A 21,432-nucleotide genomic window follows, 5' to 3' on the forward strand; every position below is an offset into this window, starting at 1 on the left:
TGTCAGCTAAATGCCAACCAGATAAATCTCAAGGACTAAGAGTTAAATGGAATATTAATATTCTGACAAACCGAGGAGAAAGTCAAGAGAGTATTATGCTGAGCTCTCCCACTGGTGATGACTTCATTTCTGTCATACATTACCCTCAGTTTGCTCTCTTTTCAGTGAAATCTTAGTGTGGATTTTTTAAAGGCATTATTTGAAGTTCAAATATCCCTTTGGAGTATTTTTTTCTTTTAACTATTACCATCATGAAATGAATCACATGTTCAATTACATTGTGAAGAGAGGTAACACCGTGACACACCAGAGTACTAGCCAACAAAAAACCTTAACCTCCACCCAAACATGTATTCCACTCCTTCCCAAGCCTTTTGGTTTGCAGGTTAATATGCCAAAGTTACATTCAAAACATTACATGATCCACATTTCAATACATTCTGTTATTTAATATTACAATTTAATTTGAATAGAAAAATTAACATAGCATTCATTACAGTAAATGTGCCAATAATTTCCATTCTTTAGTCTGTTTGTAAACAGGAATTTGGCAGTTAAGCATATGAATTTATAAAATATCTTACAAAATAACACCCATCAAATACTACTTGTGGGTAAAAGCTCAAACTCATGGGTTGCACTGATGGCACATGATCATGTTGGCATTTGGTTTGTCAGAACAGGTTAAACAGGTTAGACTAAGAGTGCATTCAAAACTATAGTTTGTTTGCTCTAGTCTGAATCAGAGGATGAATTAGTAAACTTGTTGCGTTTTCGGTTTCTTTTCACACAGAAAAAAGCAAACCAAAATGCATCACTAAAATCCAGATGAGAATGTTCACTCCACTCATTGGTTAGTTGTGTCTGAGGCAGGACGAAGAGCGTAAACACAGGAAGAAGTTTCTGAAGAATCCCAGTATGCAACCCACACGTGGCTATGGGAGTTGTTTAGCTCAAACTTGCAGAGTTGTTGGGTCAGATCGAGGTCAGATCACATTTCCACCACTGTCAATGAACTAGGGTCCAATTCAGCCAGACTAAACAACAGAGGTCTGAAAAGAGTCTACAGCTAGCTGATTCGATACTTAGGCACAACAGTGCTTTGAAGTTAATGAGAACAGTAACATGATATCATGCTCACAATGACCGTGCAAACATTTTGATTTTTTACACGTTAAATGTTCACCATGTTCCACAACTCACTTTAAAGTGTTAGAATGCTAACAGTCAGTAGGTTTCATCCTCTGGGAACCATGAATGTCAATACAAAAATTTGTGCCAATCCATCCAGGAGATGTTTAGATATTTCACTGTATAAGTAAAAACTTAAACATACTGGTGGTGCTAGATGAAAAGTCAGGGGATCACCAAAGGCTTCATCCTCTGGGCACCATGAATGTCTGAGCACAATTTCATGGCAATCCATCCAACAGTAGTTGGGATATTTTAGCCTGCACCAAAGGGATGAAGCAACCAACGGTACAAGATTGCTAGTGCCACACCTAACCAGAAAGTATTAACAAAAACGGATGTGAAATGGAGAAAAACCCTAGGAAAACACTATAATAAATGCCATAACAATAAAAGATAAAAGTGAACAAACTACTGAGCATTCTGATCTGAGTCTAAACAAAGCACTATTCATCTTCAGTCAGCAACAGATGTCACATAATCCAAAAGGATCAATAAACCAGGAAACTATTGTGACACACCGTAGCTGACTGACATATGCTCACTGCCAAAGATAAGCCTGAAGTCAAAAAAATCATGTGCACAATTCTGATATTAAATCCCTGCTGAGGAGACTTGATTCGAAAAATATATGAAAACAATGAGATTAGACAGACAAATAGACAGACAAAAACAGAAAGAGTGAAAAATAAAGACGGATAAAAACTCCTTTTACCTTCTGTGTCTTGGCCGAAACAGGTTGATAGCAGCAGCAGATAAAGGACTCCTGTTCCCATTATACCCGGCCATTTGACCCGGCCCCATGACAGTGGCCCCATTAAGTGCATTCTAACCATCTTCAGCTGCGTATCCAGCTGCATAGAGAGGAGGAGACAGGAACACATAAACACAGGTCAGTCACAATTGCTCATTTTTAGCTGCACAGTATGCAACACTGAAAGCAGCGGCACAAAAACATCTGTTGGTACTGGTTGGCTCTTTTCACAAATAGAAAAAAAAAAAAAATCAAAGTGCTGTAATTTCCAGGTACTTCCTTTTCTGGCTACAACCACCTATGCTCTGGTTTTCAGTGAACAGCAGTGTAGAGGCATACATTGACATGCTTAGAAGTTGACATCTGCCACTGAAAGAAACGACAGCAGTCATACTGAGTTTGATGTAGCTGCACTGTATGCACTATACCCTGAACTGTATGCAAATATGCTTTCTGTATTTGACAGTGCACTCCATAACACCCCTAAGGCGAGATGCCCTCATAGTCTAAAGCTCAGATGGCATTTAATATTAATTTTGTGGCTGCACTTCACGGCCGCAATCCAAAATCTTTGATCAATCTTTGTGCTCGTGCATCAAAGTAAATGATTGTTTCACAGGGATTTCCGTGACAATGGGAAATATAGAAACCTGTGGATGATGATAGAGAGGGAAATATTTTGTGCAATGTAAACTGCCAGCAGTGCCAACAACATCTCAGATCTTGCAGCAGAAATTTTGCCACAGCTGATAATACATTATAGGTTTTGAAAGATAGTATACCAAAGAGAGAGCGAGAGAAATACATACAAGCTCATGTGTGCAGCTTTTGTGTGTGTGAGTGTATGTGTGTGTGACTTAGGTTGGGATTAATTACATTTTATAGAGAGAACATGTATGGCTGAAGGGAAAATAGAACGTCTCTTTGAAGTTCAAAGAGAGATTTGTGTACTTTCTGAGTCTGGATGTGTACTTGTCTATAAATTGGTCTTTGATTGCTTTGCAGTAATGCAGCTCAAACCCATCTAGCATCAATACTGGCCACTTACTTGCTCGTTCAGATGACCTGCAAGAGAAAACATCTTTATGCTCCTCAACACAAACACTCAAAGGGATAGTATTCGTCTTGGCGGGTGTTTATGTGTGGTATAGATTTTTAAAAAATCTTTTATTCATCCGGGGAAAGTCAACAGAGGATGGTTGCTCTTTTTCAACACACTGCTTCACATTAATACATTTCATGGTGTATGAGAATACCATTATTCCCACAGCTCCATCACTGGATGTGCAGTAACGTGAAGTGCCTTGCTCAAGGACACCTCAACAAAGGGTTTTGTAGGCAGGGAGAGCATAATCACACTGTTCCCCTTCCACCATCTCCCAGGCAGTTTGGGATTTAAACTGATGTGGTTTTAAACTTGCTTCTCTGGCAAAACCACCTGAATGGTCAACAGTATGCACTCTGTATACTTTACTAAATAAGTGTGATTGATTGATCCTTCGGTATTATTATGAGGAATTTACCTTTCGCTAAACCCCTAAACTAAGGCATGACAGGCCTGTCAAGCTTAAGATTTCTTAAAATGCCAAAACCATGTGCATGGAGCTGTAAGGTGCTGTCTGTTTTTTTTCCACTTTTGCAAAGCCAAAAAGCATGTGAGCAAAAGTGTAAGGAATTAAATAAACTGTGTTTATTTGCTTTAACATGAGCTGCAAAAGTTAAAACGGCTATAATCAATATTTTTTATAATAACAATATATCAACTGATAGTGTGTAATGTCAGGTGTCACTCATAGTGATGAACCTACAGAAAATTATCAGCGACTCTGCAGTTCCCCTCAGCTTTTTGGTTCACTCTCACAGCTCTCATAGCGACTGGCTGGTGAACATAGTGGAGCATTTAGCAGTTGAAGAGCCAGATATTTCCCTCAAGAGCTGATAGAGACCAAAAGCAGAGCTAGAAGAGAGTGAATATTGGACTTACATTCATCAAATGGACAGAAACAAGACTCCAAATGAATGATAATATTTGCTCCATATCTATTGGATGTGTAAATATGCAACTGTTTGCAAACAAGTTCACCATTAGAAGGTGATATGTCAGTGTTCACTGTACTGTACTGTAGTGTTCACAACTTGTTTCCACTAGCCCCAAGTCCCCAAAAAATCACAGGTTTAACATGCCCGGCTAAGGAGCATACTTCCAATAGTAGTCACCTAGCAGTATTACCAGGCGATTGATTCATGCCATTAGCTATACATTATTCAGAGGGTTTACAGGTTATATTAGAAAAATACCTGTTCAGGACCAGTGCATTGATCCTGTGGGAGCCAAGATACTACTATATCAGAGTGCAGAGTAACAATTATTTAGACTCTAGCATAGTCAAACCTGCAGTTAGGGTCAGCATTAGCTTACTCTAGTTAGCTACAGCTAATAAAATCAGCTAGTGACACATTATTTCAGCTTTTAAAATCCAGAATTGTTGGCTAGAAATGAAAAGCCTACTTTTGTTTACCTTTGTGTTAAATTTAAGACTCCTTTTTTACTGCAGATTTTAAGTGGTAATCGCTTGACAGGCAGCAACAATAATTAAGGGAGGCTGGGCTTCAAACACAAATTCAAATTTGTTACTATGTATGTAAAGTTGAATCATATTCTATTTAAAATAACCTATTTATTTTCTTCTTTCCCAGTATGCCTGATTGAATATACCTAAATCTGTCACAATACAGTCCTATGGTATATAAACATCTGAATATCTCTAGAATTATTTTGTTACAGTCTTTATTGTCTCACTTCCATATTATCACTGATAATATTCTTTATTTTACAAAAAGAGATTACCCTGAGACTAAACTCAGCCGGGCTCATTCAGTAAGAACAACATTAACTGCACCCTCCTTCACGCAAAATCTGCCACCTTTTAATTAGAACTGTTATATGTATAAAGGTCCCATGGCAGAGATTACTGTGACAGACTCAGATTACTATTGGCCTGTCCTCTGAATGGAGATTGAGTTGGCTGACAACGAAAATGTAATTGTGATATTCTACCAAACCCCAGAGGTAAAATCCAACAGTCATGGGGGCTTGAACCAGGAGCAGTTTCATTTGAAGGACACGGTCTAGACTCACAAGGCCACCGTGCTGCTCCCAACTGTCTTTAATTGAGTTTAATATAGTAAAATCTGGTGCTTCAGTCTATCCATAATGGCATGCATGTGTGGTGGACTGTGATCAAGATGTAACAGTGAGTCTGCAGAGGAAACTGATAACCCCTCTGACATTGTAGAGATATTCTTTCTCACCAGAGAAGCAGTTTTTTTTCCTAGGTGCTGATTTTTACAATTAGCTAAGAATACACAAATGTTTTTGAATTCTAAACCATCCCGTTTCCCTAATGTCATGCCCTTACAAGTAGCTAGCCCATACTAGATGTCAGTCTATTGGCCTGCTACTTTGGTCCAGATTTAAGTATCTCAACATCTACAAGATGGATTGAAACACAATTCGGTACAAACATTAATTTTTCCTAGCCGATGAGTCTTAATGACTTGGTGACCCTCTGACTTTTCTTCAAGCACCACCATAATTGACATTTGTGGTTTTGTCTGAAATGTCTTGACAACTGTTGTGTGGATTGCCATTAAATTTAGTAGTATTCATGTCCTCCTCAGGATGATTTGTGATAACTTTGGTGAAGTTATGGTGACTTTGTCTGAAGAGCCAATCATTGTACAAAGGAAGGTATTTTAAATTAGCATCTTACAGTGTTGTAAGTCTTTGAGAAACAGTATCTACAATTTTTTTGAGTCAGCACCTGAACATAAAAGATGTGCATGTGTTCTGTACACTGATTAATAAGGCTGGGTTCCCATTTAAATAATCTACGGATGGAACCACAGGTAGTCATAGTGTAACCATGGTGTAGTTCCCCAAGACAGCATACCACTGTGATATCATATAAATTGGATACCTCTCTCTTGCGTACAGTTCAGCAACACTAAGCAATCTGAATATTTGAGCATCTTGCAAGATATATAATGAACAGTCATACGCATACAGATGTCATTTGCAATTTGTAACCAACTCGACATACTGTAATGCAGTTGTGATCATTGCACTGGGTAGAAATTTGCATGATGCTGCATCATCAAGATAATGTTTGCTTACATGCATATACCTTGTCGAACATTAACTGGTATCTTATAAAAAATTCAGCACATGCAGAATGCATTTATGTATGGATGGATGGATTTAGATGTTAAATATGTCTAATGCTGCTTATACCAACTCCCTCAATGCCATAATAAAGAATAATGCTGTTACCACATTACAAGTTTTGCAGGAATTTTGCTAAGGAATTAAGGCCTAACCTACTGTAATTATTTGAGATTATTTTCTTACATAATTTTAAACACCTTTAATTGCTGCATAAACAATACTCAGTTACATCCTCTTTTGACACTTAGCAACCCAAACTGTGAAACACTCAGGAGTTGAACTTTTCTCTCTTATTTTAACCTGAATTTGACAAAACAATGACAGCAAACAACCCAGTCTCACATCAAAATGTGTTGCAGCAAATCCAAAACGGATTTTGACGCAGTATCCTATATTCTCAAAGGATCTCAGTAGCCTATTCTTACAAGCCAACACAGATTGATTTTTGACAGTGATGAATAGGTAAAGAATTCGTGCGGACCTGTCTACGATTGAGATCATATCACACATAAAAATGTTCTGTTTCACTTTTATTCAGAAGGTCCCACATGCCTCTGCTCTCTTTTGTTTTAGACCACTGCAGCTCCATTTATTCCCAAATAACATCTCCAGCACATTCTGAATACATAAACAGGAAACATTTGCCCTCAAATTATAGCATCTCTACAGTTTTTACTTTTAAATTCAGTCGATTTTAAATATTTGACTAATCACAAGGATTTTACAAATCAAGTTTAATCTATGTCTGGGTCTGCCCCCCTCTGCCCACTCTGGACTCTGGCTCTAAATGGCTAGAAACATGAAAAGATGGATGAAGATTCATTCATTTATGCATTTACTCAGAAAAAAGTTTGAATGAATATTAAATTAATATTACAATGATTAGATTTTGCAGGTGCATCTTCTATTATACATTCATGAACTACACGAACAATGTGACCCCAGATAACTGATTTCCCTCATTAAATCTACACCCATCACATAGGAGGAGATGGAGATCAAGAGAAGACAAGTGAGATTATTATACTAGCATACAGTAGTAGTATTACTGTTTACAGGTTTTGGAAAGTACTAAAAAAGTTGTATAAAACTTTTTGTGCCTCCAGTGGGAGCTGCGCAAAGTCTGATAAACTGTCTTGCATTATGTCCTCTGTTGGGGATGAAGACAAAAAGTTTGAAAATGAAAAAAATTGGGTTATGTGGCGTTGAGAAGAATTGAGGTTACCAGACCTCTGTAGCTCGCTCCTCATCTCTGCTCAAGGCTACATGAGCCACTACTAGCCAAACACACTGTTACAAGTGTGCAATGATGAATTGGTGGATTACTCATTAAGCATGACAAAATTGAGATGTGGACTGTTGCAATTTATTATATGATCCTGATAAGGTAAAGTTAAGATGTTAAGATAAATATTTTGTAGATTCAGGCTTCTACTTTAAAAGCAGTAAATGTTGTGTTTGTTTACAGTTCAAAAAACACGATTTGCAGGTTTGACACTCAATGCAATGAAATCTGTACAGCTGCTAGCAAAAATAACACTTGTTTTTACATGAAGATACGCTACAGTAGCTAGGGCATTAAAACAATGCATAATTGTCATATTACAGTAAATTGATATTTAAATATAAATATATACACAGTAAACAGAAACTGATCTTAGTTTTTAGTAAATAAAACGTCTTATTTTTTTTACCCTTATCTTACGTATTGTTTATTTAACAGGGAGTGTGCCGATTCTATTGCACCACAGAAAGCCGAAAGCTAATTTTCATCTGCAGGGGCCACCAGAGATGCGTAGGTTGACACACAAAAAAAAATTCAACAGAAACAGAGTTGAAGTGAATTAATACCTTACGCCTTGAAACAAACAAAATTAGAACTAATTATTACAACCACAATTACTGTAGTACAGACAACAGTAGTTCCCAACTAGCCATTGTATCATTAAAAATTGAAAGCAAAATTAAAATCAAACAGACCGTGAATTTGAAAAAAAAAACAAACAGATTAAAAGTATTAATGCAACATTAAATGCTGACCAACATAAGCCATATAACCTTAGTTAAGGAATATACAGCTTTAGGAATAAACATGAATTGAATTTAGAATCAGAGCCAGTTTTTAAGCCCAACTATGAGACTGCATGTAGTTGCTGGCTTGTACTTAATCCCCTGGTAAAGTTCACTGTCATGGACTCTGTGTTACTGGACTTTTTGTGTTTTGGGGGTTTTGGTATTGCTCTCTGTGTGTTTTTTATGTGTTCTAGTTTTAAAGTTGTTTGTGATAATTGCGATAATTGCATTTGCCATTTGTGTATCCTTGTATAGTGTTTCTGCTTAGTATTATTTTTTCCTGAGTCTTTAGCTTTATCTCTGCCTTACTTTGGTTTTATTCTTGTCAGTGTGTAACCTCTTGTGTTCCTCATGTGTTGCTGTAGTCCTGCTCAGACTCTTTTTCCCTGCACACCTGTTCTGTGTTTAGTCTTGTTAGCCTTGCCCTGTTTGTTGACTGCCACACCCTTGATGTCTTTCATGTCATGTCCTTATTAACCAATCCTTGGGCTCTTCTCACTTCTCAATTTTGTGCCTTATCGTCATGTTTAAGGATGTCGCAATTCCTAAAATCCATCTGGAGGAGAGAGGAGAGAGGAGGCTTGCCGGAGGAGCCATGAGTGATACAAAGGTTTATCCTTTGTGGAAGTCTTTTCGGCACAACGTATAAAAGATGCGTGACACACAGCTGGAATAAACAAACCATATGTAGTGCTTCACACAATAAAATATATAAAGGATATATGTGTGTGTGTGTGTGTGTGTGTGTGTGTGTGTGTGCGTACGTATGTTAAATAAAATATAACAATGTATGACATCCAAACATTCTTGTCATATTATGCAATGTTGTGATTTGAATTAAAAGTAAATATATATATATATATTGTATTAGGCTTTATATATTGTGATTAGGCTGTAACAACATAATGGACAGATCATGCAGCTCTGCCGCACGCTATATTTAATTGACATGACAGCTCTGAAGCAAAGATGGCAAGGATGTCTCATTTTGTTAAATGCCTGTTGCCTCAACTCCTCTCTCCTCGTGTCTATTCCTTGCCTCCCTCCTACCATCTCAGGTAGGAGGGACTAAGATGCGAGGAGAGGAGGCGAGGATGTACAAACTGAGAAATGAGAAGAGGGGCTTGTGTTTTCCTATTTATTCCAGTGCCTGCCCCACTCAGCTGTGTGTTGTTCTGTGATTAGTTCCTTGTGTATTTATACCTGTCAGTTCTTTGAGTTCTTTGTCAGTTTGTGGTCAATGTATTCCAGTATTTGCAGCTGTTATTTTTTTACTCCTCATGTTTCAAGTCAGCCAATGCTGTTTTTGTCCTCGTGTGCCAGTAACCAGATACCAGAAACCAAATAATTATTTTCTTCAGTTCCTGTCGTCTGCCTGTTGTTTCTGCATTTGGGTCCACTTGTCTGCAGAAGCGTGACATTCACAAATCACTGTGGCACATAGTAGGCCATGCAAGTGCCAGTAACCAGGATGAAGTTTATTAGGGCTGAAGGCGCGTCTCCTCTGGTAGAACTTCAAAAAGTTTTATTCCTCCAGAGAGGAGAGGAAATACACCCGGCAGAACGAGAGATGCTCACACAAAGGAAATGAGGAGGAGAGAAAAAGAAACATGGAGACGCAAAAACAGCAAGGGGGAGACAGAAAAATGTGTGAGAGAGAGAACATAGAACAAGAGGAGAGACGGTGCAAAAGGTAAAAGAAGAGCAAGAACAAGAGATTATGTTAGAAAAGAGGAACTGAGAGAATAGACTCAGACTTTTTCCCAGACAGTACCAGACAGACAAAGAAAGAAAAAGGAATGAGACAGAGATTGTGACCTGCACTTTAAAGGCCACTGGTTTCACTGAACATCAACAACCTCTCATTGATGTATAGTGACCAAAGGGTGGAGGAGAAAATGGGAAGAGGGCATATGTAGGATGAGGATAGAATAAGAGAAACAAAAGCAATCTGAGAAAGAGGAAAAAAGGGGAAAGAGAAGGGCATCTGAGCAAAAGAAAACAAACAAATGAGATAAGAACCTTTGGAAAGTAAAGAAACTAAACTTAAAACTGAGGCAGAATATGTGTGAGTGTGTTAAAAATAGTGAAATAAAGAAGCTAAATGGAGACTTAACCTGAAACAATAAACAAGAATGAGATGTTGACATGCTGTTTTAAGTTGTTTGCTTCTTTTCCAGCGTTTGTGAACAGCTGCCTGTCATCACATGAGACTGATTAGATCTTGTTACTGTAACTCTAGCAGACTGTGTATGTATAGGTGTTTGTGCCGAAAAAGACAACAAATGAAAATATCTACTTTGTATTGTCAAAGCTGACATTTGTCTGTTTCTTTTTCTATCAGTCTGCCTGTCTGCCAGTCTGTTTGTCATTGTCTGTCTGCTTTGTAGAATGGCATCTGTCCTCTGCTGCCAAAACAAGACGAGCAATGTCTTTTCTTTCATTTCAGGCAGATGGCTCACAGCTTTATGCAGAGCAGCTTACTATGTGAGGTTTATTGTGTTTTGCCAGGAGACAGAGCAGAGTAAACTGTGACTCTTTGGTTACAGGGCGGTTTGTAATGGAGCCGCACTACTGCACGAACAGGAAGACAAAATATGCAGTTCACACCACAATTTTTACTAAGACTCCCCATTTTTTTGTCTACATGGTGTTGTGTAAATCCTAACACCACATGGTTAGGCATTGAAACACAGAGGGAAGTGGGTGCCAGGAGTATGGAGTATGTGTAAGTACAAGTAGACAAGTGTCAAGTCAAACATTTTGTCTTTGTTTGCCTTGATGTGATAAACAGCTTGTATAAAACTGTCAAATTGAGTACATGATGCATGCAGGTTAGACAAAATCTTATTTGCGAATAAACATGTGACTGCACACCCACATTTGGAATTATTCAATTATGTGCAGTTCAGTTTCGTGTATAAAAGGCCATTAAACCAGTTTGAACAGGTTTGCAACATGCTGATTGGGGACAAAATCACACCTGGCAGTATCTGAGAGCACAAACACATGCACACACACACACATACACAGACACACAGTTGTGTGAGACCGTGCTGTCCAATAAGCTAATGGCAGGGCACTTTGCTCGTTTTGCTCTGCCAATCTAAGTGAGTGTCACAGAGACAGTCAGCACCTGTGAGTGTGAAGAGGCAGCATCCAAAGCACCACAATTCCCCTGATTGCACATGAACATTGAACAGAGAAAAAGCACACAAAGAGAGAAAAAACACGATAAGAGAGATCAGGGAGTGAGCATAAATTATAAAGTTTTTTTTTAACCCTCAGGTCTTAATGCTCAAGTTCTGGATTTTATAAGATTGCAAAATCTTCAGTGAGGAAAAGGAAGGATGGGGACACAGCAAAACAATGTTCTGTGGCTGAAACTTCCCAACTAAATAAAAAAAGAAAGAGAACAGGATGTAAAGGAGTAAGAAAGCAGTAAAGCCAGACTAGCCCACTATAACTGACCTGATATCTGCCTCTCACCAGACAACTAGAACCTATTCTCACAGAATGTTAAATAAATTCCATATTTGACAGATTGTACTAGGAAGCTTCCTTCAAGTGCCCCTAGTAGCTCCTACTGCTAAGAATGGAGGTGCAATTGAGTGAACCCTGTTTGGTGTGTAAGACTTGTTGATATCTAATGACCACCAGTGGTTACTTGTTAAGCCAAGAACAGCCGAAATCCAATTTTACTGTAAAAATGCAATTAAGAAAATGTTTTTCCATCCTGACCAGAGCAACAGTGAGATATCGTCGTGATCCCTTAATATAACATCTCAGCATCTTGAGTTCAATTTTTCAAAATCCCACTTTTCCTATTATTATATCTCATAATTAACAGGTTGCTTTCCACTACATTATTGGGTCTCATTTGCAAAGTTGTAATTTGAATATTTTCAACAGCACTTGAAAGCAGCATTAAAGCTAGAATACTAAGTGGCAAAAACGCCTTCATGTCAACAAAACCGACACTTGTTGCAGTTACAGTATGTTACTTCAAGTGCTACCAAATAAATTAAGCAATTTGTGGGATTTTGCTTGCATCTGCCTCTGAGGACCTTTTGTTTTCAAATTGTATATCAGTCTATTACTGCTCCGCACACGAATGGTAATAAACCAAAGTTTGGCTGTGGAAATGAGATGTAATGATCAATTGGGCCACCCCAGAAGCAAAAAGAAGTATATGAACAATGCGGGGGAAACTTAGCTAAAAACAGAGCGCAAGGAGGAAGCTGAAGAGGGCAAAGAGATGAAAAGAACAAAGAAGAAGGAGCAAGGAGATGAATTAATGAACTGAGGCAAACTGTGAAAAGTAAAATAAAGGGAGTGATGATGAAATAAAATTGGAAACATAAAAATGAATGAGAAATGGTTGGAGGAACACAGAGAAGGAGAATTATGTTGAAAGGGAGCATAAATATCACAGCAGATTACATATCTGCTATTCTAAGTGATTATGCAATAACGCACCAAGAAGAAGTGAGGTGTAAATATATGTTTTTGTTTTATTTGCGCATATTTCAAACTGCCACAACAATATTGCTTTGCTTAATAGTTGTGCCAATAAATTATTTCAATTCAAAGCAAGAGTGAGAGAGCAAGAGAGGTTTAAATTAAAAGAGAGACAGGAAGAGAGAGGAGGGGTAGAAGGAAGTTGGGTCAGCTGAGGACAATTTAGCAGCATTTCCTACGTATTCATTCCACTTAGAAGAATTGGCATCTCAGCCACCGGGTATGCCTTGTTAAATGTTGGAAGTTCGAGTCTCATTTAAGGCCTTTTATCATATGAATCCCTTTCAGCTGTATCCTGTTACTGTGATGTAGGAGAAACAGCTCCAGTCATGTTTGACTGGCTGATATAGTAGCTGTGTGGAAACATACAGCACAATTGACCAAAAGGTTTACTTAAATGAAAATCTTATGGAAATCTGGGCTTCTTTAGCGAGAAGAGCCATTGTAAAATAGATTCGAGGTACTATATGTCCCTTGTACAATTTTTAGATTGTAAAAGGATTGAGAGCCTATCCAACCAACAGCAGCAATTTTAGAAGTATGGAATTATAATGTGCTATATGTATTCAACTTGATTACAAATGTATATTTCTTAACAAGGTCATTTTCATGTTGTCATATTGTTTAATTGAGATATCGTCATAAAGTATAGTACTGTCAGGACATGATTAAAAATGTTGGACCACATACTGTGCTGATTGGCTGATGTATTTTGCATTAAGTTTTTCTAGTATTGTAGGCATGTGTTTTTGCGTATCACTCCCACACCTCCTTGTGAAAACATATTCCCACAGCTATAAACTTTTTAATAGCGATAATTAAATGAATTGTAACATTCAGTTCCAATGCAAGAGTATCAAATAGCAGGGAATGATGCTCTTTATAGCATAGTGAAAAGTAAGGTTAAGTTTAAGACACCCACCCTACTCCACTAAAGGCCTCAGCTTGCAACTCTTCTCATATCAGCAATCAGCATTAGCCTTCTTGATGTACTTAAAGAATACATGTTCCAGTTAGGTGTTGATTCATAAGATAGACATTAAAGGAAAGGTAAAGCCACACATTCATTTACAATTAAATCTTTTTTTAATCAGTTTATTAAAATCAATAGATCAACATTTTGGTAAATGATCTCTTCTTTTTAAAAATGCAACAAGGTAAACAATCTTCCAGAGACCTTCACCAGCACTACTCAATGGAGGAAAGTTGTCATTGAAAGTAAAGTGGGGTTTTGCAGAATTGGGTTGAATGCTGGCAGTTAACAGGATTCATGAGTATGTGAGAAGGGGAGAGAGAAAGCAAAACTCCAGGCTTGAAGGAATAGTGTTAATAGCATGGGTTGTGTGCTGCAGAAAATTTTAAATCCTGGGATTAAGCACACAAACATGACTCAGCTGTTTCTATTAACAGTAGAAGGCCAGATTTGCAAATAAAGAGCAAATATCTGGTTGTAAATAGTCAAGACATGCTTTCCTGAATACACCTCAAGTCAAGCTACAAACCAATTCAAATTAATTTACACTCACTACTAAATGAGTAATCAATGGCCCAGGATAGCATAGTTAAGCTCTTAGCCTTGATGACTCATTTCCTGTTCTCTTCCTGTCCAGCTGAACAGACCTCTCTGTTGGCAGGTGACACAACATTAGGAAGATATGCAATACACAACACAATGGAGCATAGTCCATATGCATGAATGTGTGTGTGAAAATATATGTATGAGCTGGTATGTATGGGGGTATATTCACATGTTACCATTCATATGTGAGAGAGTGAATAATGAGGCATGCCCTGCGGTTAACATGGTGTAAGTAGGTGTTAACTATGACAGATTGTGCTGCCACTGATGACCACGGCTGATCAGTCAGATAGCCCTCACCTCTCTGCTCCTCAATTATTTCACAGTCACATAATTGTATGGATGGCAATAAATCTCATATCTCATTCCATTCGCTTGATTTCACTCCTAATGTCACGGCAGCTCCAGTTTCAATATGTCTGACAATCTTTTCATGAAAAACTCCAGCAAACAATGAGTGAGCTTGTTGCTGACGGCTGTCAATGTTTTGTGCAAAGACAATCCAACAGGACACGTGGACATGGACATCCACTGGTCGTTGTGTAGAGCGTAAAGTGATTTGAAAGTTGTGCCCCAAAATGGGATATCCGACATTTTAAAAAGTAGCAAACTGGATGCCTTACATTACAGTACACTAAACCTTTGGTAGTTATTTCTTCCATCAAGATGTTTTCACACTTGATGAACAAATAAGCAATTACAGGCAATGCACAAATTTGACTCCAAATCTAGCATATTTGTATGCATATTTGGGTCACGATTCAACGTAATCTAAAATTTAAGTGATACCAATGTTATCTTTGGCTGGGCATTGCAGATGCATTGCAGATGTCTCTGCTTTCCATGTCTTTTTTTGTTAGTATAGCAGGGATTATCTCTATGAATACTATGTGAACTTTTTTGCGTATACTTGTACAAACTGTCTTTTAAAAGATGTAAAAGGAAAAAGTCATGACATGGAAATGATATTTGATCTGAAATAATTTGTTACAAGGAGAAATTTTTCTTCCAGGCTTGCAAGGGCAAACTACATCACAGGAGACCAGTTTCTGCAATAAGATTTGAGTCTGAAAAACATTTCTTGAGTACTGATTCAGCCAGATAGGGGTTGAGCGGATCAGCAAACTATGGAGATACAGGTGTTATAGATATAATATGAAGAATAATGTGTTACCTGTGTGTTACATTTTTGCCTGAAATGTATTCAGAAATAGACATTTCCAGAACAGGCCACCATATTTTTCCAGTTTGAAAACTGGCAGTAAAGCCAAATAACATCTGTTCTTCCAGTCAGGTGTAAAATGAGTTTGTGTCTAAGGGAATGAAACAACTGTCAATCATTCATTGTAGGACCTACTTAAAGTGACAACTGTCCCAAGCAAGTGTCTACGGAGCCTTGACAGACAACATAAAGGGTGAGTTGGGAGGCTAAAAAAAATTAATCGCTTATTTCATTTACATGTCATTAAAGTGGCTAATTCATTTTGGTTTAGGTTTTTTCTTCAAAAATGTACTGCATTTTTTTTTTAACATATCTAATTTAAAGCAATGCTGGTTTAATTTAAAGAAGAAGTCCAGCAATTTATTATTGTACTTCTATAAAGTTGGGACTCACAACATATGGATTTTTAAAAAGAATGATCAAAACTGGTTCAGCAGAGGTCGAGATACATTAAATTTTAGTACCTAATATTGGATCCTATAGTTGCAATAGTACATGTTAGCATGCTAACATGTCAGAATGTTAACATGCTCACAATGATAACGCTAACATGCTGATGTTTAGCAGCTATTTTACCATGTTCAGCATCTTAGTTTAGCATTTTAGCATGTTAACATTTGCTGTTACGTACTAAACACAAAGAATCATCATCATTGTGTGAGGAACATGCTTTCCAAGTTTCATGGCAATCCATCCAACAATAATCAAGACATTTCACTCAAAGCCAAAACTGTCAATGTTGTGTTGGTGTTAAGTGAAAAGTCAGGGGATCACCAAATTCATTGGGATATATCTTCAGGAGAACAGAATGTAGGACATAATTTCATGCCAATCAATCCAGAGGTTGTTGAGATACTTCAGTCTGGACTGAAGTGGTGGACCGACCAATCGACTGACAGTTATTATTACCCCTACAACCATGCCGCTAACATGGCAAACAAAGCTTAATTTCAACTAGTTCAACTGCAGTTTAACTTAAAGCTAGTTTTCACTGGCTGTGTTGTACTCCCTGTGACTATTAAGTTGACTTTGACATGTGAAGTGCCTCTTTAACTATATTACATTTTCCTGCAAATTCTAAATATTCGCAATATGGAACTTTTTGGTCAACTTGGTCTTTCAGGTCTTTCAGTGATTGACACATTTATAACATATTCATGCTAGTATGTACTCATGCTATTATGGCATTATTACCAGCTTTCAGTGTCTTTTCTCCATAGAAAATGTCAGACTTATAAAATCTGACTCTGTTAGCCAAGTGAACTAATTCTTACCCTCACTATGTAGACCTGACATTCTGCACTGGAACAGGTGGCAGGTGCCAGCACCACTTAAATGTTGTCACATGAGTTTGACCACAAATCTGCTGATCTGGCCTGTGCACAAAGATCCTCTTTAAGATCTAGATTCTGATCATTACTTGACAAATCAATAAAGGGCTGATTAAATAATTGAACAAATAGATTAATTAATTAATTGGTCAACACAAAACCAGTTAGTTTTTGATTTGGTTGCATCACAGTAACCAAGATGACTTACAAAGCACATTCTCTAAAGATTGAGATATTAAAGGAGAAATTGTGAAAATGCAGAGTTTGCTCGAGCACAAACATTATAGAATATTTCTTTTTTGACAAACAAGTAATCAGTAGTATATGCAAAGACACTGTTGTCTCCCAGAACATTAACAACAAATGTCGCATCTAGAATTAATCTTCCCCCAAAACAAAACAGCTAAAAACACATTTAGAGGCAAGCTGATTTAGCTCCTCCTTAGTTTATAGTCGTTCTACAAGCAACAAAGAAACACTTGCCCTCATCAAAACACTTCAAAACTGACAGCTTTGTCAAATATTAATGACAACGGGGAGAAAGGAGAATGGGAAGGGATATAACATACTGGAAGAATAATTGATGAAGGTGTGAAAATAATTGGTTGTAAAGTTGTCTCTCTTAGAGTTGTAGCGGTTTTACATTATGGGACGTGAGTGAAGGGAGAGAAGAAAACAGATTTTAAGAAACACAGGAAGATGAACAGCAAGAGGAATATAATGAAGTGGGGGCATCACAAGTGAGGTGGTTAGTTTTCAATTATTTTTTTTCACAAGTAATAGATGTATAAATATCTAAGTTCTAAGTTCTTACTGCCCTAAAGAGAAACAAATGTACAGCGTTATCTTACGTGTCTTATCTCATACACCACCACGAAAACAAAGCCATTATTGCCCTACTTTGACATGACACAGCTGACAAAAAGAGTTCAGATAATAGTTAGGAAAAGGGGCACGGATCCTGCTAAAATCTTGCTTCTTATCTAGGATGTAGTTTGATGTGCAGTTGTGTAATTTCTTCTTTCAAGAATATTCCAAATGAAGTCCAGCTGGTGCCACTCATACTAAAGCTAATTAAAATCCTAAAATGGCATCTTCCTGGGATGTACGGAATACCTGCTTTCATATGCTGGTTTTGGTATTAAATCAAAACTATACATTGTAAAAACTACACTACTTCTTTGGAAGTTTTTTCAGGTCTAGAATGAGGAGGAAACACTGGAAATAAGTGAACATTCAAGTCACAATAACTGATATCTTGGTACACTTTTCCCATAAGCAAAGGATAAGTCTCATCAGTGGGCTCTGAGCTTAATCTTTCCTCCCTAAAAGCCGTTCAGTGACCCAAGGAAATCTCGATCCTCAGTACAGTATGTGCATGAAATCCACACCATTACCACCTTAGCTTTTTCAAATGCTGGGACTGTCTCCTCTTAGGTTTCACTTTAGTCTCTGTAATTATAGACTTTACCCATGCTTGGGACCATTTCTATTTTTAGTTACTTTTTTAGTACATGTTGTTTTAGTACATGCCAGTTACAGTGCTGCAGTGTTTGACCTACAATATATTATTACGATACATGTATAATATAGCTTTGTGCTGCCAAATCAAACAAAGTATGAAATCAAGATATAAAATCTCTACTCAACACCATCACTGTAACAAAAACAACAAACCACGTGCTGATTAGAGAAATGGTGACATTAACATTAACAACCTCAAATACTCGACATTATAAGTACTAGAGTCTAACCTAAATATTTCACATTAATGTGAACAGTAAATATGTCTGCATCTTTTTTTCTGTTTGTTAAAGTCACACATACACAATCGTAACCACAATGGGAACAGGAGATGAGCCATCGTTACTATGAAGTGTGGCGTTGTTTTTAAAAACACCCTCTCTTATCAACTTCTATCCCCAAGAGTTACCTCACATTATATATTTAAACGTTGTACCTCCACGCTATTAATAATAAATGAGTTAAGCTAATTTTATTTTAGCAAAAAGCAGCTGCCAAGTTTATATAACACCATTTGGTCTGGGCCAATGTACAACATCAATGCTATAATTTTGCATTGCTGTGATGGTAAATTTAAATACTTTGCACTCTAGATTTTTATAAAATGATAAAATAATGTAGCCTACATCTATTACACCAGGGGTCAGCAATTACATTCAACCATGGCCATTCATTTTTATTTTTCCCATTTGTAACTGAGGGTTAATAGAGTTACAGCTTACTTTAATACTCATTTGGCTAAAAGTGGCTCATTTATAAATATACTTTTTGTGTTACACTTCCAGACTAGAGACGTATACTTTAATTGTTAACCACACATGATGAACAGTTCATTTTTGGTTGATTCAAAGTACTGTTGCTGTTGCCTTAGAAATGGCAATGGCAAAAAATGGCATCAACACACCATTCCTGTCAGATTGTCAACTATTTGTGTTTGTAAGTAACAAATCTGTTATGCTTAAATAGGCTAAAGCTGTGGAATTAAAAGAGTGTTAGAATTCACACATTAAAACGGGCCAGATTTGGCCCAGAGGGCTGCTACAGTGGCAAGAAAAAGTTAGTGAACCCTGCATTTATGTGTAAATTTGACATTAAATATGGTCAGATCTTCATATAAATCACAATTATGAACAAAAACAATCTATTCTTACTAATAACACACAAATCGTATAATTATATTATAATTGTATTGTTGTTTTCCATATTGAATACATTATTCAAATATTCACATTGAAGTTTGGAAAAAGTATGTGAACCCCTAGGCTAATGACATCAACAAAAGCTAATTGGAGTCAGAAGTTAGAAAATCAATGAGACAAGATTGGAGGTGTGGATTAGACCTACTTTGACTTATAAAAAACATTTTGAGTTTGCTGTTCACAAGAAGCATCTGCTGTGAACCATGCCTCGCAAAAAAAAAAATCTCAGAAGACTTATGATCAAGAATTGTTGATTTACATAAAGCTGGAGAGGGTTACAAATAATCTCAAAGAGTTTAGATATTCATCAGTCCACAGTGGGCGCCCAGCTAAGATGACTCCAAGGACACAACACAGAATGCTCAATGAGGTAAAAAAAGAACCAGAGTAACAGTTAAAGGCTTAGAGGAATGAGTGGAGCTGGTCAGCATCTCTGTTCATGAGTCTACCATAAGCAAATCATTGAACAGGCGTGGTGTCCATGACAGGACACCACACAGGAAGTCACTGCTCTCCAAAAAACATCACTGCACATCTGAAATTTGCCAAAGAGCACATTGACACTCCACAACACTACTAGGTTTTTGGACTGATGAAACTGAGGTTGAATTGTTTGGGAAGAACAAACAACACTGTGTATGGCATACAAAGGGCACTGCATACCAACATGAAAAAATCATCCTAACAGTGAAGTAAGGTGGATGGAGCATCATGATTTGGGGCAGCTTTGCTGCCTCTGGGACCGGACAGCTTGCGATCATTGAGGGGAAAATTAATGAAAAAATTAGTTCAATTCAATTCAAATTTTTTTGTATAGCACCATCTCATACAAAAGCAGTTCAACATGCTTTACATAAAAAGTAAAATAAATAAAAAAATAAATAAAACAGCAAAAATGTGCAAATAAACAGAAATATCCATGCATACAGACACATAAAAAACACACATACACATATACAAACAAACATACTGCACAAATACGGTGTGATCATTTAAGAAAATGCTTGAGTGAAAAGGAAGGTCTTTAGTTTGGTTTTTACAGAACAGTGTGTTGGAGCAAGTCCAAGTTTAGCAAGCAAACTGTTCTTTTCTTTAGGTGCATAAATACTTAATGCCATCTCACCAGACTTTGAAAGTGCTCTAGGCACATGGAGGAGATTTCCACCTTGTGATTGGAGAGAGCTGGGGTTATAAACTGACAGCATGTCTGAGATGTACTGTGGAGCCAGACCAGCAAGTGCTTTGTAAACCAAAAAGAGGATTTTTAATTGTATTCTGAAAACAACAGGTAGCCAATGGAGGTTCCGGAGGACTGGAGTTATATCTTCTGATCTTTTTGTCCTGGTTAGAACTTGTGCGACTGAGTTCTGGATAAGTTGTTATCTGTGGATGGTTTTGTTTGGAAGACCCATAAACAAAATTGCAGTAATTCAGCCTGCTCATGACAAATGCATGCATGAGTTTCTCTGAGTCAGATTGGGGATGAAAGTCTCTGATTCTAGGAATGTTTCTGAGTTTTAAAAAAGGCAACCTTGGTGATGCTGTTGATACGATCAATAAATCTGAGTTCACCATCCATGGTTACTCATAGGTTTTTAATCTGGTCACTTTAGTGATCTGGATCAGCTGTCTCTGGGCTTTAGCACCTACACCCAAAATCTCAGTTTTCTCTTTATTCAGCTGAAGGAAGTTTGTTGCGATACAGCGGTTGATTTCTTCCAAGCAGCTGACTAGGGAGTACATGGGTTTGAAGTCATCAGTGGATAGGCTGAATAGAAGAGGACCCAGGATGGAGCCCTGCGGGACCCTG

The 21,432-nt window shown here is 37.4% G+C and overlaps 1 protein-coding gene across 2 annotated transcripts in view; it reads right to left on the reverse strand.

The window, feature by feature from the left end:
- Positions 1–21,432, reverse strand: part of pcdh15b (protocadherin-related 15b) — a 201,985-nt gene that overhangs the window by 168,534 nt on the left and 12,019 nt on the right. Inside the window, exon 1 of one of the 2 annotated variants that reach the window (XM_067576200.1) lies at positions 1,907–2,066. In XM_067576200.1, the coding sequence (XP_067432301.1) occupies positions 1,907–2,051 (145 nt within the window). In that variant the 5' untranslated portion in view covers positions 2,052–2,066. Of the gene's footprint in view, positions 1–1,906; positions 2,067–21,432 lie in introns of those variants that run through there. The other variant, XM_067576199.1, reaches the window with a different exon arrangement.

Source organism: Thunnus thynnus, chromosome 20 (genome assembly GCF_963924715.1).
Source record: "Thunnus thynnus chromosome 20, fThuThy2.1, whole genome shotgun sequence".
Lineage (NCBI taxonomy): Eukaryota > Metazoa > Chordata > Actinopteri > Scombriformes > Scombridae > Thunnus > Thunnus thynnus.